The sequence below is a fragment of the Gymnoscopelus microlampas genome (assembly GCF_963454915.1).
Source record: "Gymnoscopelus microlampas genome assembly, chromosome: 14".
In the NCBI taxonomy this organism is placed as follows: domain Eukaryota; kingdom Metazoa; phylum Chordata; class Actinopteri; order Myctophiformes; family Myctophidae; genus Gymnoscopelus; species Gymnoscopelus microlampas.
In genome coordinates this window covers 40807340-40832767 of record NC_139951.1, presented here as the reverse complement: position 1 = coordinate 40832767, position 25428 = coordinate 40807340, and the positions used below count along the sequence as shown (strand labels likewise).

At 40.4% G+C, this 25428-nt stretch overlaps 2 protein-coding genes across 3 annotated transcripts; one reads left to right on the top strand and one right to left on the bottom strand.

Annotated features, from left to right (window-relative positions):
- Window positions 1-404: 404 nt before the first annotated feature.
- pigf (phosphatidylinositol glycan anchor biosynthesis, class F) lies at window positions 405-7870 on the bottom strand. Of its 2 annotated transcripts, none has more exons than XM_084077655.1 (6): window positions 7746-7870; window positions 6822-7074; window positions 6121-6212; window positions 5381-5497; window positions 3971-4079; window positions 405-779 (listed from the first exon to the last, which is right to left on the bottom strand). In XM_084077655.1, the coding sequence occupies exons 2-6, from the start codon at window positions 7053-7055 to the stop codon at window positions 666-668; spliced, it is 666 nt and encodes a 221-aa protein (XP_083933781.1). In that variant the 5' UTR covers window positions 7056-7074; window positions 7746-7870; the 3' UTR covers window positions 405-665. The 2 variants fall into 2 exon arrangements, with proteins under 2 accessions (XP_083933781.1, XP_083933782.1); XM_084077656.1 differs by having other exon boundaries at window positions 7731-7859.
- Window positions 7871-18296: 10426 nt separating this feature from the next.
- On the top strand, window positions 18297-25155 carry cript (cysteine-rich PDZ-binding protein). Its single transcript, XM_084078093.1, has 5 exons — window positions 18297-18431; window positions 19086-19151; window positions 19967-20021; window positions 22419-22522; window positions 23279-25155. Exons 1-5 carry the CDS (start codon window positions 18416-18418, stop codon window positions 23341-23343), a joined length of 306 nt encoding a protein of 101 aa, XP_083934219.1. The 5' UTR covers window positions 18297-18415; the 3' UTR covers window positions 23344-25155.
- Window positions 25156-25428: the final 273 nt, after the last annotated feature.

The window sequence follows — 25428 nt, the reverse complement described above, 5'->3', positions numbered from 1 at the left end:
GAGAATACACCTCATGGTTTCTCTTACGTCTCTGACAGTGTCTTCCTGCTCCGTTGCCCCCGACAGTACGTATATCAGTAAATGGAGTTACTGTTAATTTGGCTTACTGATTACTTTCTATTACTTGCAAATGAGGCGAAAGCTTGATCTATCTCTTTAATTTAAACAGACACACACACACACACACACACACACACACACGCACACGCACACGCACACGCACACGCATGCAGGCATGCACAAACACACACACATGCACAAACACAGACACAGACACACGCACAAACACAGACACACGCACAGATCAGAAGGAGAGTATTACAGTGCCATCTACAGGTTTGAATATTGCTGGGTAATGTTGTTCAGTACATACATGTACAAATGCCAAATCCAAAAGATACAGATTACGTAACGAATATTTTATTTGTGTCAAAAACGTTAAAAGGAACATGTTTAGTCTTCTTGCACACAAAACAATGTTGCATAAAGGTCCGTAGTTACAAAATCTTCTTTCCTGTTGGAAAGCAAAGGGACTGACCGACCCCTCCCAATAAATAACCACTAAAACGCCAAAGGAAGAACAGCAGGAATACAAGACGTAGTCTTGATGTGACATTCATACCAACACACACGCACACACGCACACACACGCACACACAGTTCCATCACTTGCACTTGTAGGTGAGCTGTTTGCGATGATAGTGGATCCATGTGGGGGCGGCGACCAGCCCGCTGACGAATCCAATCACGGAGCCCAGGCTACAGGAAACAGGCCACACCTACAGGAAGTAAGAATGGGACAATCCGTCATTGTCACAAATTAGCCGAGGACCATAACTTCACTTTAAACATGAAAATACAAAAGCCAATTTCAAGAACATGGGGGGTGGGTGGGTGGGGGGTTTACAGTTTGTCACAATGATAATAACAGTTACATACACCAATAAATAGACATTTTCAAAGATTAAATTCCCAACCTTAAACAAAAAAGCATATTAGGAATTGATGCTAGTTATGTTATCCATGTATAGGAATGTGTGTTGTGTTTGCTGCTGCAGGTATGTTATTTAGATAGATACTGTAGTTCTCTTGTCCCCTGAATGCCAGGTATTTTATTTAGATAAGTCTACCGGCTATCTTAGTTACTTTGTAGCACAATGCTTTTGTCACATCACGTGTGATAAACAATAACGTTAATTACATTCTTGTTAAATGTCCAATGTAAAGTACATATGCACTAACGTCAACAAATGCACTAGAGATCACCACTTCTGACGTTTTTGGATTTCCATTAACAAACGGAAGAATAACAAAGACAGTAATTAGCTAAAACTATGCAACGTCCAAATTAAGCATCACTCAACAACATGAGGGCACACCTGCAAACACTTCACCCAGCTATGCTCACAGAGTTAATGGAGTTAACACAGCTCAAAGCGGGCATGAATTACCTCGTTTTAGACTCGCTCCACATCATCACGAGGCTTACCAGCTGCTCGCCAGACAGCGATTACAGACAAATCGACACTTTTATCTGTTTTATGTGCAAAGATATGAGACCGATTAGCATCTCGCAGGGGAATGGGTTTAAAAGCTGCCAATCTGGGAACCCAGAGCTAACTGCAAAGGAAAAACAGTGACCTCTGCTGTTTGTGACTATGTCAGTTAACTCTGGGACAATGACGACGCAGCACATGTGCGCAAGGAAACCGGGGTTTAAGTCTGCCTTCACCGCTCCATCGTTTTGGTTATAAGCCCACTTGTTTCTATGATGAAAGAGTAAGTTCAAATGTGAATATCTTTCCGTGGTTTTGTCTGCTCCGCGGACACTATTGTTAAATTAGTTTCGGTTAGTTTCCAGTAGGGAATGATCGACGGACATGTGAATCCCGCCCACTACATTTGATTGGGTAAAGCGCGGCCTGCTTCCTGATCTGAAGGCACGCCCACTCCCACACAGTGTGTACACGTTCTGAAGAACCTTCAGGACAGATTCCAACGCAGTGCAGAATCTGTTCTTGAGAGATTAAAAAGCTGCAAATCTTACGGATTGCAGCTTTAAAGATTTCATTCATGAGCTTCAACCAAGGTAGAATGGAGAAGAAGGGAAGTCAGCACACTGTTCTGTAGCTCCCAGTAGAAAAAGTTTTATTTTAAATTAAGGCGACATGGTTTCCAGCCACGTAACTATCGCTGACAGAGTAGTGAAACTCTGTAAAAAAACAATTTCAGAAAAATCATTAGTGGAGAGAAAAGATGGCCCTGACCAGATGGTGGACAGCACTAGCCACGGGGGGCCTGTGGGACAGTCACCGCACATTTTATAGGCGAGGAATTCAAACAGAAAGATAATGATTCTCAAAACGACCGGCCCTCAGAAAAGGCACACTGCAGAGAACATTGCAGAGTGCATCGGTAAAATACTTGCAGTGCACATCTTGAGTCATGAGCCAGTTCTCTCCATCACCACGGACAACACAGCTAATCATATTAACGCCATGGAGAACCACCTGCATGTCCGCTGCATGGCCCACACAATTAACCTGGCTGTGGGGAAAGGGCTAACAGTGCGAGCTATCGAACGTCTGGTCAGCAGACTAAAAGGCCACAGCAGTACATTTCAACAAGTCCACCACTACTGACAGCTCCCTCCTGGAATCTAAGCAGAAGCTGCTTGAAGTGAAACCTGCAAAGCTCAACGACTGGGCCTCTCGGTAGAACAGCACCTACGATATGGTGTGTGGGGGAAACTGAGCAGTTGAGTAGCAGTGAGTGGACCCTGATGGAGTAGGTGATAGCAGTGCTTAAGCCTTTCAAGTGGCCACTGAGGCTTTATCAACCGTCCCCGATTCCAAACAGCATCAGTCCTTCTCTCCCTGAAGTTTGTGATTCATTTCAGTCACAACTCCAGCCATCCACCGGGCAATCTGGCAGCAACAAACATCTCAAACGGATAAATGATACAGTTATAACAAAGATAGATGCCTTCATGCTCCAGCTTACTCCTAGCTAGTACCTCAACCCACGTTTCCATCAGCCGATTCATTTAGAACGCGACTAAAAGCAGGAGGTACGTGAGAAAGTGAAAGGTAATGGTGGCTGATGGTGATTGTGGAAGAGTTAGACGAGGAAGAAAAAGGGAACAGCCGTGCCTACGGAGACACAGCGACAGAGATGGAGGACCTTTTTTACGGAATGTTTATTGCCAAGGCGTAGATGCATCGGGTGGTATGGCAATTGGAGATGTGATACAGCCATAAATGCTGATGTATGAGAGTGAGACCCCATTACCCATCGACAGTAACACATTTCTTCTAGTGAAAGATGCCAAGATCCAAGTACTCCCACCTTGCCCAGCTGGCACAGCACTATTTGAGCATCCCAGGCAACCCGGTTAGATGGCTGGGATTATAGTAAATAAAAAACACTGTAAAACATGGAAGGTCTTGTGTTTTTGGCCAACATACTTTGGTTTGTCAATGTTGTTTGACATGCTGATTATGTTACTATTAGTGCACTCTGATTTACTTTTGTGTTTTTGTGTATGTCATTTAATTAATTTTTTTTAGATCGGTTTGTTTTTGACAGTGATAAAATAGCCTTCTCATGCAATGCATAAAACACCTAACCTGTTCTCATTAAAATATGATGGGCAGTGAATCCATCCTAGTTAATGTTATTAATTTTGTGCCTAAGCCTCAACTATTACTTGGCAAGAAAGGCATCACCTGTTGTTACAACCAAACAATAGTTTTGGTTGGAATGCCCTCTAGTGGACAGAACATACATAACAACCACATGCTGATACTAATTTAGTATACTGTATGCCTGTAGGAATTAGTTGCTATAAGCTGATAGGTACGTAATAATAGGCTAAAATTGAGCGTTAAAGAATGCTAATATACTTGAATAATAAAAACGATAAAGCAAGAATTTATCAAAGGCCGACAGCCCTAGTGTGTGTACTAACCTGCCATGGTCTGTCCCAATCCAGGGGTATTGGGAAGGCTCCAAGCCAAGCTCCAATCACAGTGGTGGCCACAGTAATCTGGAGGGAGGTGTCCCATACAGACATAGCCCTGAACATAGAGACAGAGAGGGAGAGACAGTGCGTATTCAGTAATGCATCAATGAAGATATTCACAATGTAGTCTGTGATGATAGATATCTTGTCCTGATATTGAATGTACAGTTGAGTTAAGCATATAGCTATGCATTCATACAGAGCTTTCTGTATGATCAATGGTTATTCCCATCACATATATATGGAGCAGCGATGTGGGGCCATAGAAGCTACTCATTAGTATTATTAATGCGGTTTTTAATCACTGCTTCTAATGTCCAAAGATATTATCACCAGGAGAAATGTATTGTTATGTAACAAAATGGAGGAGGGTATGTAACATGCCTGATAACATTCTTTGTAATGTAAACATGGCTTTTTGTATACAGTGTAAAGGCCTATTTCAGAACCATTCATATTCAACAATTAACATTAATGTTTAACCAAGAGTGATTTAAGAGACTTTGAAGAAGTCTTAATCCAACTCAGATCACTAAACCAGAGAGAAATAAATTGCTTGTTTAAGCATCCTGGCCTGTATTTTGGACAAAAATTATAATCAAGAACGTGCACACCATTCAAAGTAATAGGGCAACAGAAAAGAACATGATGGCATTGAGTTCAATGGAGAAGTAGCACCATGTTATATTCAGTTCCTCAAGCTATATAAAATAAAATAAAATAACAAAATAAAATACTTTTGTCCAAATGTTTTACTTTTGTTTATTTTTTTCAATTATAGCAAATATAGCAGATCTCAACACAGGCTAATAGGCCTATCATATGTCTATTGAGAAATAGCGGTGACTCATTTTGTTTGTGTTGCCTACTGAGGTGTTGTTGAGGGCGCCCACTTGCCCACCCCAGTCATCTTTTGTTAAGCAATGAGTGATTAATCACCGGCTCACTGCGGCTCTAAACAGACATTTACATGCAGTTTGTGATGCTCCAACAGTGGACATGTTTGGAGGTGTGACTTGCTGCCCGAGTGCCCGTCCATCTATCGCTAAGCAGAGACGTCAAGTTATTATTATTATCTTTCGGCTCGTCTTCCAGCAGCGGGGCAAGGCCTAAAATGGGTGAGCAGCTGCCCGCGTTCCCCAGTGCTGACTACGCTTATGGTGCATATATGAATGAATATATGTAGTTTATCAATAATGTGTATATTTATGAATGAATGTACTGTATGTGCCGACTATCACCCGAAACGAGTGTGTTTTGGGGTGAGCGTTCTTGTATTCGAAAAGGGACGTCATATTGAAAGTGGTTAATGGAAATGATGGAACACTGTGCTGGCGGATCATCAGGTCATCATACCCATGTCGACTGAAGACTCGTATCCAGGCCTGGACGTTTGGACCGAGGACACACAGGCACCGCAGTGTGGTTAGAGACGTCAACAGCACGGCCAGGGAGAACGTCTCCAGGGCGGATCTATAAAACATGCAGGTATGGGACGATATGAAGATTACATCATGTCACAAATACTGTGGCAAGAATAATTGGTCGCGATAATCAAAATATGCTTAAAACTTAGAATGCCACTTTTGTTAACCACTTGAATTACCAGCAGCATCCCTACTCTGGGGGGAACGTTCCAGATCTAGCAGATCTATAAGCTCACAATGTGTTGCGTTGCAACACGTTGTGAGCTTGTAGATCGGCTATTTTTGGCGAATCGTTTTGTGCAGAGTGAAATAAGAGCGCACCAAATGCGCTCTTTACAGGTCAGTTTTATCATGTATAGAGGGTTTAAGTGGTACTGAATTTGCAGCTCAACAAAAGCTAATTCATCCTAGTGTTTGACGGAGGACAATTTCACGATAAGTTAAAATCTCTGCGATACGATTTTATGTGAGTGTTTTTTTTTATCACGATAAACTATAATAACAATTATCGTTCAATCCCTAAACACAATACACCTAAGAGTTGAAAATGCTATTCATTTTTCTCTTCTTTTGCTTGTCTATTTCTCTGTCTCAGTAGTCAACCCACACACACACACACACACGCACACGTGCACGCACGTGCCTGATCAGTGACACCAGCTTACTCACTCAATAAGCGGCGCTCCGTAGAGAACCACCACAGTATGGAAGAACAGGCAGGAGAGGAAGAGGTAGAGACAGGAGCGAACCAACCTAGACAGCTACACAGAACAAATCTGATGAGTGTGTTTTTAAAGCAGTTCTTCCTTTCCAGTTCCTGTCCTTTCTCAGGTAGTGTGAGAAATAAAACATACAGGGGCATGGCTGAAATGTTCTTATATCAGGTTCAGGTTAAACCATTGTTAAAGGCCATTGTTAAAGGAGTAGTTCACCCCAAAAAAATCTTATTTTCTATCAATTACACAACCCATGAAGCCTTGAATTCATGGAGATTTTTTTTGTTTTTGTTGCAAGCCAATAATTTCACTCTAATACAGTGGTTCTCAAACTTTTTCTTGTCAAGGACCCCCAAAATGGCATGTATTTGGCCGCGGACCCCCATCTACAAATATTTTGTTCCAGGGACCCCCCAGAAGCAAAGATTTGAGTTACAAATGTTCGCTTTAAAAATATATATATTCAAAGATTTGCAAGTATAAAACAAGTATAGAAGTATAGAAGTATAAAAGGTCATACCGTAATTATTCTGATGCTATATTTACACATTTTGCTGGGTGGAACCCCCTCAAGTACCCCTGGGGGTCCCCGGACCCCACTTTGAGAACCAAGGCTCTAATAGGAATGATTGTGTGGAACGAATTCTATAGTACCTTGTAGCCCAGTGTGTGTTTCTTGGTGGCCGTGGGCGGGCTGATGCCCAGCAGCCAGAAGACGGACACATTGACCACGGTGACCGCCCCGGCCACGCAGTAGAGCCACAGCAGGTGCGTGCCGTACACAGAGAAGCCCTGCAGCAGCACCGCGGGCACCACGGTCGCCATGAACACCGTGGAGGCGAGGATGGCGTGAGAGGAAGCCATGGCTCTGATCTCCTGGTCCCACATGATGATGATGACGGAGGACCTGCACACACACACACACACACCGACGGTTACTAGACTCTGTCACAGAGGTCTTCAACAGGGGGTCCGGGACCCCTAGGGGGTCCGGCAAATCTTTGTGTGATTTTTACATTAACCACTTCAACCAAGCACACAACCACTTCAACCACTACACAGCGTTGTGTAGATCTTGTGTAGCTTGTAGATCTGCTATTTTCGGCAAAGTGGTTTAGTATGGGGGGGGGGGGGGGGAGCAGGCTAAGCACAGAGTGAAAGGTCAGGTATACTACGTATTGTTTAAGTGCATTGTTAAATGTCTGGAAATACACATCAAAATGAATCCAACATGATAATGCTGTGAAACAAGTCTATGAAGCTGCCTATGAAATCTATGAAAAAATACATATTCTCTACAATATATAATGGGGGTCCCTGCTTTATCTCTCACTCTCAGCCAAGGGGTCCTTGGCCTGAAAACGTTGAAGACCCCTGCTCTATCAATATGACAGATCAGAGCCATGGCGTGCGAGGACGCCATTTTTGCTATTTTTGGAAAATGATTGAAAACGTTAAGAACATTTTCATCATGGAAACGATTATGACGATTACGGTATGCAAAATTATTGCGATTAGCTCAAATAATTGCAATTAGGCGATTCTGTAATAAATGTAACAGACCTAGACAGCACTCACCGGCGGTTTACCAGACACTAACAATATAGCAGCCTTGGTAAATTGGTTTATTTGTTTCGTTTTAAAGCTCAGTGTGAGCAGAGCTGAGGAGACCATTCATTCGACCTATACTTCCGTAAACAAACATCCAGCACCACCGGAAACAGCGTCAAGTTACACACTGTTTCCGTTTCCGTTTGCACTTCATAATAAAACATTTAATGGATATCGCGTTATAGTCTTATTTTTAACTCTATGGTTATAGTCCATTAGCCAGACAAGATTTCATTATCGAAAGAGTGGGCAAAACCATACCTATATTAAATTGTTTATAGGGTCAATATAAGTAAATAAATATATGATAACCTTTCCACAGGAGCAGCTTTTTCATATCTATCACACATTTTGTTATTTTCCCCATACGTAGCCTACATGACAGGTGAAAAAAATTACAAAATCTAAAAAATAGTTATCATAATGAAACTTCCCCAGTTGATTACTTACATGAAGACAATGATTTATTGTATTACAAGTTTTCTGAAATTGTATATATAAATATGCAAATAGGCATTCGGAAAATATGTTGATTCTGCATAACTTTCCAGAATCAACATTGGACAAAGCCAGAGTCAACATTCTTATTTCATTATGTTAAGATGTTGGAGTCAAAGGTTTTTAACGAGGGAATATTCAATATCTGGCTCAATTTTGGGGCTCTGGCTCATGGACTAAATGCCTAATTTGCATATTTAAATATACAATTTCAGAAAACTTGTAATACAATAAATCATTGTCTTCATGTAAGTAATACACTGGGGAAGTTTCATTATGATAACTATTTTTTAAATTTTGTAATTTTTTCACCTGTCATGTACGTATGGGGAAAATATCAAAATGTGTGATAGATATGAAAAAGCTGCTCCTGTGGAAAGGTTATCATATATTTAATTACTTATATTGACCCTATAAACAATTTAATATAGGTATGGTTTTGCCCACTCTTTCGATAATCTTTGCTCAATTTTGGGGCTCTGGCTCATGGACTATTATCAGTGGTGGAAAAAAGCGTTTGATACTCAGTTCATCGAAATAACAACGAATGGTTCCACTGGGGCTCGAAACCAGGACCTTATGATCATCAGTGGTGGAAAGAGTACTAAAATGTTTTACTTAAGTAAAAGTATCAATACAGCAATGTATAAATACTACAAGTCTATGAATTGAATACCAAGGCCCTCATTGGAAACAAGTCCGCAAGGACTTTTATGAACGGACCTGTTAGACAAAGTATCTTAAATGTAAATGTGTTGTTTTACATTTTTTTGCCTAATAAAATATTCAATCAATCAATCAAAAACAAGTAATAGTCTGGTACACGTGGTTTTCATTCAGTTCTAGCTACAAAGCAAATGGCTCAAGTAGTAATTCAGAGGGCAGTGACCTCCCCATGAGTCAATCACCAACGAGCACCAGGTGTCTTTAATTTATTGATAAATGTCAGCACAGGTGTTACTTAAAGCGTTTATGAGCTCAGTACAGCTCAGGGTTCCAGAGAATGTGCACGCCTTTAACCACATGTGAGTAGAGATTCATGATTTATTATGTTTATTGGAGTTTGGTTGAAGTATATTCCACAGTTGACTTATGTTATATTATTGATAACACATTTGTACTGTTTAAGTTTGCCAAATACTGTATTGATGTTGATTGTCTGTCTGTTTTATGTTATTTCTCATGTAGAATCACACACTGACCAAACCCTGTAATTGTGCCTGTGCATTTCTAAAGTAAAAACCCTAAAAGGAACTTAATGACAACCGTGTTGTAAATTACATCCCATATTGTTGGCTACTGCGCCTGAACCAAACCTTCACTACAGTGTCCATAGGTGTGTGTTGTGTGTACTGTAGGTAACAGGATAGGTGGGCAGGCAGAGCTGGGCACCTCAGTGTTAAATTGGCAATTCTTTAATAAAATATTATAAATATTTTTAAGTAAAGTATACATGATTAGAGCATGCTTAAACATTTGACAATTAAGGTCTGATATTTCTACAATTGCTACTCTATCTCTCTATCTCTATATCTATCTCTTTGTGGGGCATAAACAAGGATACAATTAAGTCTGATAATGATATTTCTTGCATGGCAACAGAAGCCCTTGATTATCTTGATCGTATCTGTAAAGAAGAAACCGTCTGAGGCTTTGCGAATAATAATTTAATGTACATTCACAGGCTGCAGATGAAGACTGGCTTCTTCAACAACAGAAAAATAACCTTAAGTCATATTCTGCAAAGACCAGAAGGAGCAGGAATATCCATACGAAAGAGTCTCATAAACAAGTATAGTTAGCCAATGCATTTATGTGATGGATAAAGGCAGTGAAAACATTCCTCCATCCTGTGTCTGTGATTCAAAAGGCACTTCTAAGCTCACAGGCCAAGTAAGAGATATTGCAGAATGTGCCTCTCCACACCATGATGCTGAGATCCGAAGTCTAGATGGTGCAATCAACTCCAAGTCACTGGCCCGCTGTTTGCCACTCAACTGCACCCCAGTTTCAAAATACTTAATTTTGAGAGATAGAAGACTGGTATTTCAATCTACGGGGCCTTTGAGGCATTTAGAAGTTCCTATCTCCCCTGTATATGGTGAAGGAATTACATCTATACAGTCTTCTATCGCAACAGCTTCCAGTAGCACTCCTACCGTTTCTCCTGTGCGTTTCATAGGGGATGAGACTATGCCTTCTCCTGTGAGTTTCATAGTGGATGAGATTATGCCACATGGATGTACATTTGATAGCTCCTTCATGACCGGAATAAATTCCAGCTCTGTTTCTTATATTCGTGTCGCACCCAACTCTCCTGTAGCTGCCATTTTACCATACACGGGTGCGACAAACGTTGAAACTTGTAGCGGTGTAAATGAGACTGATGTTGACCCTGTTGTTGACCAAGATGGGTCTGCTCCAGAAGATTCATGCAATGATCTCCAGAACAAAACTTTTACTTTTACCCCTCTCAGCAGTACATTTGAAACTAAATCTCAGTCTGTGTTGGGCAGCACAAATATTTTGTTTGAAAGCAGTATGAGTATTGTTAACCAGAACACCTTTGAAGTTGAAAGTCTGTCTAACATCATTAGCCCTGATAACTACACAGTTCCCCAACCTTCCCCCTCAAAGTGTAACAATGCAACAGCTGATGCAGAACCTGGTGCCAAAATGGCTCACCTGCATAACACTTTTGATGCTGAGCCTGGTGTAGCGGCAGTATCTGAAGCTGGGTCTCAAAGCAATACTTTTCAAACTATTTGTACTGGTGAGAGTAGTAAGAGAGTTAGTTTGTCTGCAAGCAGCACAAGTGTTAACCTCCAGAAAACATTTGACATGGACAGTCCGGCTAACATCATTAACCAGACCACTTGCCCTAAAAACGACACATTTGATGTCCACCAACCTTGCCCCTCAAAGTGTAACAATGCAACAGCTGACGCACAGCCTGATGCAAAAATGGCTCACTTGCTTAACACTTTTGATGCTGAGCCTGGCAGTATCGTAGTGGCAGTATCTGAAGCCAGAGCTGAACCTAATATAGCGACGGTCTCTGAAGCCAGAGCTGAACCTAATATAGTGACGGTCTCTGAAGCCAGAGCTGAACCTAATGTAGTGACGGTCTCTGAAGCCAGAGCTGGATCTGATGTAGAGGCAGCCTTTGATGCCGAGGCTGTTGTAGTAACGGTTACTGAATCTGGAAGCAGCGACTGTAGTGATAAAACACACTCAAGCACACTAAATCCAGAAGGATTCTCTGACAGCCTCTCTCATCAAAGCCTGGCTGTACAGAATAACGGGGCATGTTATTTGAATGAAACTGTCGATTTTGGGGAAGTGGCGCTTTGCGCAGCATCTACGCCCATGCCTTGCTCCCAAGTAAACAAGTTCATCAGTGAACAAGAGATGGAAAAATCCTCCGTAGTGCCGGAAAAGCTGAATGAACCAGACACTCGGTTGGCTCCACCAACAAACGTTGTTGGTAACCAAAAGACATTCCTGACCATCCCCAGTGCAAAGCCCCTGCTGCCTCTTTCATGCACTCCATCAAAGTTATTGAAATGCAACGCAGCCTCAGCGATTCCTGGATATTCAAAGCAACCTCACTTTGGCCTACTTATGATGAGGAGGAGAGCCCAAGTTGAAGCCCCTGGAAATACCGCTGCTACCCCCAAGAAGGTGAGTAAAATACAATTATCAATTTTATATATGATTAAAAACAAAATGACCCTTATGCATGAATGTAAAATAATGTGTGCTTTTTTGTCTCTATATTTGCTTTGACTCTCTCAGGCTACAGGAATCCCCAGGTCTATCATGACATCTAGTGCAGATACAGGTAAGCATTAGTTAAAAAAAAGTCGGAAATTGCATTATAAAACAAAATGTGTTGTAATTTTACACATAAAGAGATAGTGTTTCAGACAGACCGTGGCAGTAGGTCTGGTATCTACTTGTACAGTATGTGAACAGTTAGATTTTATTGGTGTCATAACATACCCAAACTAGAGCTGTGAAAACCCTGCTACAAAGTAAAAATCACACCCTGTGTGAAGGAAGCGGTGCCTTTGGGGCGGGCCTTAACTCATTTCAGTTCGTCCCTATTGGTGGTCTGAGTCCACTTACCAAATTTGTACTTGGTAGCATGCTGCAAACTGGAATGATGGCTGTTTAAAGCCCAGCCAATGGGCAGACAGAGGGGGCGGGGCTTAAGTAATGACAGCTAGTCCCTATTGCTGGCTTTAGTCCATGTACAAAATTTGTACCATAGCATGCTGCGAACTTGAGTTATGGCTGTTTGAAGGCCAGCCAATGGGAAGACAGAGGGGGCGGGGCTTCAGCAATTCATGCTGGTCCCTATTGGTGGTCTAAGTCCACATACCAAATGTGGACTTGGTGGCATGCTGCAAACTGGAGTTATAGCTGTTTAAAATCCCGTGCTCATACGGGCGCTGGGGGTCCCTGGACCCCTCTTTGATAACTTCATCAATTCATGCTCGTGCCTATTGGTGGTGTAAGTCCACATACCAAATTTGGACTTGGTGGCATGCTGCAAACTGAAGTTATAGCTGTTTGCTTCTTTGCCGTGCTCATCCGGACACACGGCCGTGCTCATCCGGACACACGGACATACGGACAAAGTCAAGCTTAGAGCGGTTGGCACCGCTAAAAACAAATAGGGAGTGTGGGGGGGGGTTTATATTACTCCAGATTTTATCCAAATATCACGTAAATTGGTACAAATTATAGTCATGTGATCAAGACGGATCAGTCCCATTTTTCCTATTCCGATTGGGGAATTCCAAACATTGCTGGCCCACTATAACCTACCTGACCTGGTGGAGACCTGTGCTCCGAGGAGCACTGTTTCTAGTTTGACACGTCCTCGGTTTTAACAAAGAAATGTGTTTAATTGCTTACTTTAGTGTATTTGAGCTGAATTTTGGTATGTTAGTCAAGTACCACATTGCATTGTGGGACAGTCATACCAGTCTAGTGCCAGTATTGCATACTATAATATTCATTACAGTATTATCCAAATTTAGTTTGCATTTCATGTCCTTTTGAATAGCTACTAAGCTTTCAAACATGTAAAAAGTCTCATACTAATTTGACATGCCAAAAAATCAGACGCAGCCTCAGTCAAATGATCCATCTATATTACAACATCTTTCCAGTTGTGTCTGCACGGTCCAAGATTCCTGGTGCCGGTTTAAGGAGACCATGTGGACTACCTTCAGATATGGCACCTCTCAGACCTCCTTTGAAAAGGGCAATGGCAGCAAATACATCCACTGGAACCACAGGTACACACATTTCCTGTCTTATGTTGTTGCTTTTACAATAGAACAATACTGTAATGCACACTGTTGTATAATTGCATCTAGCTACAGTTTTAAATACTGTACATGCCCTTAGAGCAAGTTGGTGCACACATTTGGGGGCTAATCCAAAGGTTCACACTTACAAATTCACAGAATATCATTATTGTGTCGTCCTCAATTCAAACTAATCTCACGCAGATGACATTCATTTATCCAAACATTCCTGCCACTTGACGACTTTCGATTTCATTTTTTTTGGTTCTCTGAAACTGTTGGTCCGAACAAATTGCTTCTGCTGGGTCATATGAGACACGCATGCCGAGACGCTTCCCAAGTTACCCCTGGGATAGACACACACACTTAAATAAGTGTTGTCATCTCTATCTCTATCCAGTAGAGTGTATGTAATTTGCTTTTTTCTGTCTTCAGTTCAAACACACACAGCCACTACTGCCCCTGCAGTGAGGACTGGCCGAGCACCTAATCATTCTAAGAAGCCCATATTGACCAGTAGGGAGGCTTCGGCAGGAGCAAAAAGGATAAAGATAGGTAAGTGAAAGTGTTTGTGTTTAAAGGTTTAGTTATGGCATTGAACACCCTTCCGCCTCATGCCTCAAGCATCTTAGTGCTTCTATTAAAGCTATCTTGAAGTTTGCACACAAAACAGCCATTATATCATTGTTTATTCTTGTGGACCATGTGAGCTTAACCCCAACATCCATATTCATACTTTCACACAGACCTCTCGTTTTGTTGTTCACATCTAGTCAAATCTTTCAAACAGGGGATTCATCCAAGTTTTATAATGTGAATGTTTTTGCAGGCTGTGCCAACTGTGCCCAAACACAGACAAAGCTGGTAGACTGTCAACAGCAATTGATCGCATGTCAACAGCAACTGGTCGCATGTCAACAAAAAAACGGACGTCTACAAGAGGGTATGGTTTATTGTAATTAAGAGTATAGTCAGTTTGTTTCCATAATATTCACAGGTAATTGGTTTTAAAGTCTCAGAGCCCTGAGGGGTCTGAGGCCGTGGTCATAAAGGGTTAATTAAATTAACGAGTTAATATTAGAAATCGGTTTTGCCACCCTCAGCACAAGACCAGTTTGACTGGTTATTCTGTGTTCTTTGTCCTGATGTCTCACCATAAATGATATGGCAGTTAAGTGTTTTGAGTACAGTAGTATCTAGTAAAATGTATGCCAACCTCTGACATAGAAGAATGGCATGATTTCATTTAAGATAATTCTAACTCATGACCGGCCATGGTACAGTATATTGTCATTACATCACAGCTAATATATAAGGGGATTGTCCTGGAGTGAATTATTGCTTTAAAAAAAGTTACCAAATATGGCAACAGGAAAATGTTAACTATATATATTTTCAAAAACACACTTTTTGATTAATCAAAAAAGTAATGATAGAATAATCGTGAAGAAAATAATCGATAGTTGCAGCCATAGTTACGATTTAGAGCCTATAGATCTCCTATTTTCACTGTTTGATGTACAAAGCAGTATGTTTACCTTAAAATGCATTTTCCAGGTATTTTAATTCTTCTCCATATGTAAATGTTTGAATGTCAATAGTATTATATATTCATGATTAATTGCGTTTTCTTTCTTTCAGAACTGCGAAAGTTGACGGAGGAAAAGGCTGACTGGAGAGGACAACATTAAGCACCATGTTTCTGGGCCATTCTGTTAATCCTGATGACGATACTGCAGTGATGGCATGTTGTGTCCATTGTTTTAAATATTATGTATGTATTATTATTATTATTGGCGAAAGATCATGTTTTCTTAAATAAATAAAGTCAATAGACCAACCATGTTTCATGTTTTTGGTAATGGGCAATCCTACACATGTCATTCAGATGTGTGTCATTTTAACCACAATAAGGCTAGCTTGGTTCCAGACGACTCTGCCATTGAAAAAAAAAGTGCTCTTGCAGATTAGTATTTATATATTTAAAATCTATTCAGTGATATTAGTCTGGCCATGCCAAGACAATAAGGCTATATTGAAAATGGTGTATGACACCTTAACCAGAATGTAAAAATGTTTTTCCATTACAAAGTAATGCCAGTAGGGCAACTGCAGGAGTCTGTACCTAGCATACGTGTTGTAGGAAACCAGTGTTCCTCAAGGAAACTTATACAAACACAGGGAGGGAGAACGGGCAAACTACACAGAAAGGCCCCATGCCGGGGTCATCACCTCACTGTGAGAGTGATGTGGGTTTACACTTATAACGTATTCATAAAGCATCCTGATATATTCATCACTAACAGCAATGCTTAATTCATTCCTGTTGAAAATGTAGTTTTTTTAATATCTTGCACAGTAAAGTTCTGTTAAAAGCTGCACTCGGTTAACCCCCAACCTGCCTGAAACGGCAGTCTCCGGCTCTGTAGGAACCCACTATAGCTTTGCCAGGGGAGATATTGCACTTAAAGGAATAGTTAACCCAAAAAATGATTTTCTATCAATCACACACCCCATGAAGCATTGAATTCATGGAGATTGTTTGTTTCTGACACAATTTGGTGACTGCGTGTATTTCCGGTAGGAGACTCAAAAGAGTCTACTTTGAGTCTCCTACCGGATACATTAGCATCTTTCCGCTGTAATCAAACTATTGGCTTAGGAATGCGACACAAACTATGAATTCAGTGCTCATGTGGTGTGTAATTGATAGAAAATAAGTCATTATTTGGATGAACTCCTTTAAGACCTTCAGGATGTACCTGTCAACCAGGTGTCCTACTGTACTGACACCAGGATCTAAATTCCTAGAGTAGGGAGACGACCTCCAAATAGATTATATAATTAACATACTCTATTCCATACCATACAGATTGGTTAAAATGTTTTATTCATTAATATAAGTTATATATTGCAGGAGTGTACACAGGATTTCACAGTGCAGTCTTTGTGGCAGCATATACAGTAGATCAGCTGTTTACACATTGCTGTACTAGACCAGTGGTTCTCAAAGTGGGGTCCAGGGACCCTGAGGGGATTCCAGGGGGTCCCCAGCTAAATGAGCTAATATAGCATCATGCATCACATTCAGTTCAACCACTTTAACCCTATTTTAAACTGGCTATTTTCGAAAACTTTGGTAAAATGTTGCATTGTGGGAAAAGTTGGAATGTGTTTGCAATTTTTAACACAACATAAAATTATCTTCTCTTTAGGGGGCACTGGCACAAAATATTTTCAGATCCATGGACATATATATATCCATTTGGCGAAAATGTTTGAGAATCACTGATACAGATCAATAAGCAGTGGTGTAAAGTAAGTAAGTACATTTACTCAAGCACTGTACTTTTTTAGGCATTTTTACTTTACTGGAGTATTTCCAATTTGTTTTTTTACTTGACTACATCTCAGAGGCAAATATGGTACTTTTACTCCACTGCAATTATTTGAAAACTTTAGTTACCAGTTTCTTTTGATTGTTATTACAACAATTACAAAACATACATTACCCACTTCACCATTTAAAAATAGATCTATGCTGCTATTTTCAAAAGTTCTTTTTAATACATTTTATACATTTGAAAACATGTGATATCTGATATGGGACATTCTGCATAATGAGTATACTTTCTACTTTTGGTACTTTAAGTACATTTTGATACCAATACTTTTGTACTTTTACTCAAGTAAATTTGCAATACCGTACTTTTACTTGTAACAGAGTATTTCTACATTGCAGTATTAATAAAGCAGATTGAGTACTATAGTTCTCTGCTACACACACACACACACACACACACACACACACACACACACACACACACACACACACACACACACACGCACCATATAAGCAGACGTGATAACCACTGTATACACTATGGAACCTTGTTGTAATTATCAGGCATGCAATGCTCATTTGGTATGTTCTTGCACTCTATTTCAATGACGTGACGTGCACGTCGCTTAACACCTACACTGCAATTGTCACACAATGGACAATTGATATTCTTATGTTAATTCGCTAGGTGTGAGTCGGGAGCCTTTGAAAACTTTGTTGAGGTGCGAATTTAAAGTAGTTTTAATAACAGACCTTGTATTGAACTGTACTTACCTGTGCTTGTCTTTGCAAACTGTTGATAAAGTATTCAATCAATTAATCAATCATTAATCAAAGCTCTGAGACTAAACCGGAATCTGCTGTGTTACACTGAAATTAGTGACCTTTTTGCGACTGATTATTATGTCACGTCGTTGTTGGGATTGGGGATGTTTATTGTTGTTAAAGTCAGTAGTTGTGATAATATGTCACGTTATAAAAATGGCTGAAAAGATTTAATTTCTCTTTTGACTTATACAAAAAATCCTATTCACTGATTTGATGCAGTGGCCATAAAACAACAATTATGGGAGTTTATCTAATATATATATATATGTTGGTAATATATTAGATACATAAGGTATTTAATTTAATATTGATTTAACGATATTATTTGAAGGAAAGGACGTCAACTTAACAGCCTTACGTCGCTACCATAGCTCTCTAGACTAGACACAAATTCTGATAGGTCACTAATTTCCGTGCAACACCAAGAATTACGCTGACAGACTGTGGTGCCGTCCAATCAGATGTCAGAGTTTCTGGACTAAACTGACCAATCACTGTAGTGAGGAGGATTTGTTCGGAAAGGAAGCGGAAGAGGGATGCTACCGGAAGTTTACAACATTGTTAAACCAGTGGCTTTAACGTTCTAGTGTTTTCGCTAAACAACCAAACACAAAGGCTGGAGAAAAACGAAGACAAATACAAACATGGTTTGCGAAAAATGTAAGATAGTTGCTTTTACTTCACTGTGTTTATGTTGATCTGCGTAGTTTACTAACTAACGTTAGAGGAGGCTGTGGCTGCTGCTAGAATATAACTACTACTACATAACTACATACATAAAGATAAACAACATGCTTTAGACCAGTGGTTCTCAAAGTGGGGTCCTTGAGGGGGTCCCCAGCTAAATGATGGATAGGAACCAAATGGACCCTTATGGGTCTGTAACTCTGAGAGTGTACAAATGGAACCAAATGGACCCTTATGGGTCTGTAACTCTGAGAGTATACAAATGTAATACATTTGTATACTCTCAGAGTTAAATTAACATTGATTTTACAATATGAATTGGGGTCCCAGAGGTATAAATGCCATTAAATGGGGGTCCGTAGCCTAATGCATGTTAAACTGGGGGTCCTTGAAATTAAAATGGTTGAGAGTCACTGCTAGAGCCGTAAAAATCTTCTCATATGGGGGTCCCTGGCATCTTTTCAAATGGGGGTCTGTGGGGTAATAAGTGTCAATTTGGGGGTCCTTGACATGAAAAAGTTTGAGAACCACTGCTTTAGACATCATATTGATATATCTAACATGTAAACTATGCTCTCAGGGCTGCTCTGTTAATGTAAACGTTCTGCTATTTCTTTGTTTTTCCAGGTGAGAAGAAGCTTGGTAAAGTCATCACCCCTGATACCTGGAAGGATGGAGCCAGAAACACCACAGGTTTGTAAATAAATCCACCTTGGTTTGAGATGAAGGTGGAATAGTCGTTATATTTATAATACACATTCATGTCTGTGCAGTGGTGTTAAGTAACTAAGTACATTTACCCAAGTGCATGTACTTAAAGGTAGGGTAAGTGATATTTTTTGGTTAAAACAAAAAGTATTTTGTTAAAATGTTAAAGCACTATATTCTGATCGTAATCATTGCTATAGAGTGTTTGTTCAGTAACAGGAGTCTCCATGTCTCTCCAGCTCTTTAATAAACAGAAAATATATTTTCCGGTAGGTGTCAAAATCTCAGCCAATCAGGAGAAAGTACCCATTTTTAAGCTTCATTTTTATAGTGTTCCAGTTCCAATTTTGCCTGCTCATTTCTTAGTGTCATCACTTCCAATTTCACTTGTTTAATCTATATCCTGATTGAGTTCTCTATCCTGATTGGATAAAATTGGAAATTAAACTGAAACGTAAATGCATTTTCTGTTTAATAAAGAGCTGGAGAGACACGGAGACTCCTGTTACTGAACAAACACTCTATAGCAATGATTACTATCAGAATATAGAGCTATTTAACACTTATTTTAACCAAAGAAAATCACTTACCCTACCGTTAAGGGCAATTTGAAAACGTTAGTTACTAGTTACTCAGATTTTGATTATTATTACAAAACATACATTATTAACCACTTCAGCCCTATTTACATTTCGGCCATTTGAAAATAGCCAATCTACAAAGCTTGTAGATCGGATTGTTCAAAGGATTGTTACATAATAGCTTATATCATGCTGTGTTTTCTGCATGTATCTAAATAGAGGGTGGTGGACGGAAGATAAATGAGAACAAGATGCTGACATCCAAGAAAGCCAGGTGAGGAGAACAGACATACTGACTGACACGTTGCTGTCTCATTTGTATACCAAGAAAGAACACATGTTCTGGGAGGGATAGCCTTAGAATGGCTATGATATTACGTGTGTGTGTGTGTGTGTGTGTGTGTGTGTGTGTGTGTGTGTGTGTGTGTGTGTGTGTGTGTGTGTGTGTGTGTGTGTGTGTGTGTGTGTGTGTGTGTGTGTGTGTGTGTGTGTGTGTGTGTGTGTGTGTGTGTGTGTGTGTGTGTGTGTGTGTGTGTGTGTGTGTGGCTTGTTTTCATAGACCAAAAAGTGGGTGACATTTTTTTTCGTGCATACTGTTATTTCCATAGAAAAAAAGAAAACATGTTATCTACATATTTACACAAGTACCTGAGATAAGATATACAGTGGGGCAACTTTGTTATATACCCTTTGTTGGCAATGACAGAGGTCAAATGTTTTCTGTAGGTCTTCACAAGGTTACAACGCACTGTTGCTGGTATGTTGGCCCATTCCTCCACGCAAGATCTCACCCCGTAGGATCAATTTTTTTTTTTTTTAAAGAACGGTGAGCAAAAATCCCAGAACCACACGGGGGGACTTAGTGAATGACCTGCAGAGAGCTGGGACCAAAGTAACAAAGGCTACCATCAGTAACACACTACGCCGCCAGGGTCTCAAATCCTGTAGTGCCAGACGTGTCCCCCTGCTTAAGCCAGTAGATGTCCAGGCCCGTCTGAGGTTTGCTAGAGAGCATTTGGATGATCCAGAAGAGGATTGGGAGAATGTCATACGGTCAGATGAAACCAAAATAGAACTTTTTGGTAGAAACTCAACTTCTCGTGTTTGGAGGAGATAGAATGCTGAGTTGCAACCAAAGAACACCATACCTACTGTGAAGCATGGGGGTGGAAACATAATGCTTTGGGGCTGTTTTTCTGCAAAGGGACCAGGACGACTGATCCGTGTAAAGGGAATAATGAATGGGGCCATGTATCGTGAGATTTTGAGTGAAAACCTCCTTCCATCAGCAAGGGCATTGAAGATGAAACGTGGCTAGGTCTTTCAGCATGACCATGATCCCAAACACACCGCCCGGGCAACGAAGGAGTGGCTTCGTAAGAAGCTTTCAAGGTCCTGGAGTGGCCTAGCCAGTCCCCAGATCTCAACCCCATAGAAAATCTTTGGAGGGAGTTGAAAGTCTGTGTTGCCTAGCGGCAGCCCCGAAACATCACTGCTCTAGAGGAGATCTGCATGGAGGAATGGGCCAACATACCAGCAACAGTGTGTGGTAACCTTGTGAAGACTTACAGAAAACGTTTGACCTCTGTCATTGCCAACAAAGGGTATATAACAAAGTATTGAGATGAACTTTTTTCCCTAATTTTGTCTCTCATAGTTGATGTATAACTATGATGAAAATTACAGGCCTCTCTCATCTTTTTAAGTGGGAGAACTTGCACAATGGTGGCTGACTAAATACTTTTTTGCCCCACTGTAGGTGCGTGATTATAGCAGCAGATGTATAGGGCTGTTGAAAGGCTGTTGGCTGTGCTTATGAACACTGCTGTAGTTGTACACACCTGACAAAAATGCCACTTGAAATATATGGTATCTCACACACACACACACACACACACACACACACACACACACACACACACACACACACACACACACACACACACACACACACACACACACACACACACATGATTCATTTTTCAGGCCATTTATATCCTGTCACTCCACTAAATGAAGTTTATTTTTTCTCTCTGCCATGCACAACAATGAAACTTCCGTCTCTCAGCATGAAAAGCTTTCTGCCATGGTTTATTTTGTATTTAACCTGTATGTCTGTCTGCATGACTTTTACAGTGTTGACAGGGTGACTTAACAAGTATGCAAATCACAGGCAAACCACAGGTTTCCTATGAAACAACAGGCATGTTTCATCACAAATCCGACATTTGTAGACTGTTCTCATAAGAATGAAAGTAAGAACAATTTGAGAAACGGATTGTGAATGAGGCCATTTGTCTTTTATTTGACGCTTAGGGTTAGAGACTGTAAACAATGTTTTGCTTTGTAGATGCACAACATGTTTGCCCATACCTTTCCTGGCCCAGCTTGAGAGAAATATGCAAACTAGATATGCATAATTTGGAGGTGAGTGATTAAACACAAGTTGGCATTGAACCTCCTGATCCCCAGCTTTCCTCATAATACAAAAAGGATGCAGGCCTGCAGGTTCAGATGAGATACGTCAATGTCCATTTTCATGACCAGTGCCAGAACAACATTTAAAAATGCATGTAACATAATGAATACATTCATACACTGCAGTATCATTATCAAACCTGTGCGCTAATTGGGAATGTTTCCGAGTGACCCTGCATTTTGTCCCCCTCAGGTTTGACCCTTACAGCAAGACTGGTTTTGCCATCTGCAGGATCTGTAAGAGCTCTGTGCACCAGTCTGGCTCACACTACTGCCAGGGCTGTGCTTATAAGAAAGGTAAACACTTTATTAATGTATTGATTAACCACTTGAACCTTGGCGTCCCTTTTCCTGGGGCGTACATTCGGCAAAAATAGCTGATCTACAATAGGTGTGGGTGTTGTTGATGAATTATGGATCAATCAGAGTGTTGAGGCAAACAGAAATGGAGACACTTTGTATTCTAAGATAGTTTATTACAAGAGACACTTGTTCCCTCAGGCTTTTGGCAAATAGTTTGTTTATTTTTGTTATTGTAAATATATATAATATACACAAAGATAACAGGGGAGCTTGTGCTCTAGAGCCAAGCTGTACTCAAAACAATAAATACTGGGCAATACCAAGTGGTGTCTTGATTCTATATTATCCAGGTTGTCAGGAAAATATAATAAGGCCAAGGGTGAACAACAACCAGATTGCACCAGGAAGTTGAAGGACACGAAGGGGAATGCAGGAGACCTGGCTTCTTTGCCAAGCATTACGTTTAGTTATTTAATTAACATACTACCGCAGAAATGACATATTCAATCAATCAATCAAGGACATAAAGATGACACTAAATGCCTACGTTTATGTGGTTACTAGTCTCTGGGAAGGGGGAATTCTTTTGATATATAATAGAGGTTGTTATGTCTACAGAGAGGCTACTGTTGTGTGCAGGGTGAAAAAGAGATTAGTCAAAAATAAAACTTTGCTTGTATGCATTGTAGACATTGCCATATTCTCTCTCTGACTTTGCTGCTGTTCTTGCTACCCTACCTATCGTTCCAGGGATCTGCGCCATGTGTGGAAGGAAGGTTCTGGACACCAAGAATTACAAACAAACATCTGTCTGACAGTGTTTGAGAAGAACAAAAATCTTGAGAGAGTAGGATGAACGCAAGGAACGGGTGAACGGAGGAATGGGAGATGTGTGTACTCCTCCCCTTTGACATTATAAGAGCAGTGACAAAACCAGCTGGAACTCCATGCATTCTTTCCAGGTGTGTGTATGTGTGTTGTGCACATACACAAGCATTTTTTGTGTGTGTTTGTGATTTATCCTGGGGATGCTTTTCCCTCCCTAAACTCGTAAAAAATGTAGGAGTTAGAACAGCGACGAGACTGAGAGGGGAAAAAAAGTTCCTCCATTTGCTATTTCTTTTTCAGTTCAGGGCCATGTCTTTGCCGAAAAATAGCCGATCTACAAGCTCACAACGTTTCCTATTTTCATTGAACGTTCGTCTGTTGTGACTAACGTTATTTTTTAAACCCCTACATTGAATTTAGATGTCCCCAGATGTATCGGTAGGTGGAGATCTCTGATCATCTATGCGAGACTACTTCAGGCAGTAGTTCTTTCCCAGGCATCATCTCCTCGTGAGATTGAGATGAAACTGGGAATGAGGATGGCTTTTTCCTATTATAGACTTTAAGGGTGAGGCCCCAATGATCTGTTGTCTGGCCTTTTCTTCTGTATGGCATTTATTGCGCTTTATTTCAGATATGATGGTGTGTAGAGAGATAGGAAACCAAGGGCAGACAGTTCAGAGACATGTGAGAAAAGACAGGAGTCTGATTTGATTTGATCAACCATGGTGTTCCTATTTATAGGCAAAACAATGAATATAAAATAGCCTATGCCTGTGTCGCATGCAAAAACACCTGATCTACAAGCTTACAACATGTTGTGGTGCGACGTATTGTGACCTTGTAGGTTGTCTGCTTTCGCAATGAGACACTGTTGCATGACGAAATATAAATCAGTGGTTAAACAGCAAAAATGTTGGGGCGCACTGTTGGGGAAATGGGTAGTGCTGCGTCGTCCTTGTGGTTGCACCGTCTCCTATTCAATTCCTGCCGATGTAACATGTTGAATGTCTTTTCCCTCTCTCCACGCTCTGGGTCCTGTCTCTCTGCACTCTCCTACCTAATGACATTAAAGCAGAAAATGTCTAAAAAGATAGCTAAAAGTGTATTTTTGCTGCTATCAATGTTGCTGTGTTTTGAATAGGCTACACTAGAATTCTAAACCAAACTGCGATGGGGCAACAGCCACATTTGTGACCATTCTGTGACGTTCAGTGTGGCCACTAGATAGCTGCAACTATCGATTATTTCCATAGCTATCATTCGTTTGATTACTTTTCTGATTAATCGAATAATCAAGAAGCGTGTTTTTTACATTTATCTATATTTAAAACATTTAAATTAAATTCTAATAGTTTTTTTTTTAAATAATTGACTAAATCGATTAGTCTGATTAACCACTGAAGCCCTATTTTATACTTCGTTGTACAACAGTCTGAGTGTCACGTAAAAATAGAGAATTGCCGATCTACCAGCTCACAACTGACTGAGAGCTGGTACATCTGCTATTTTTGGTATTTTTGAAAATCCATTATTTTATTAAAATCATGTTTTTTACGATTGATTTAATCGATTAGTGCGATTAACTGTTGCAACCCTAGTGGCCACACCGTAATCTCTGACAATACTTAGGACAGCACTGTTATCTATCATGTAGATCACTCATTGTCCACCTGCCTAGGCCACAGTGGTGGCTGACACTTACACTTAATGCTTGTTCTTACACAGGTTCTCAGCTTTTAAAACCTGTATGTAATATATTGTGTTGACATTTCAAGTGTATTAAAACATTCAATATGGTCACATTCCATTGTTTAATTTTTGCTTCTGCCTTGACACATTGTGTATCATTTTAGTCTATTGCATATAGCAGTGATACTGTTATGGGTAAACAAATATACGTATTTATTCTGATATTGCTTATGAACAAATTACATTCCACCTTCATAAAATCAGTTAAATCTGGAAACCACTACTAAACACGATTGAATCCGCTATACCCTTGATTAAAAAGCAAGTTGTCAGCTAGCCCGCTGTATCTTTTTGACCTATCCTGAGGGTTTCGAATATGA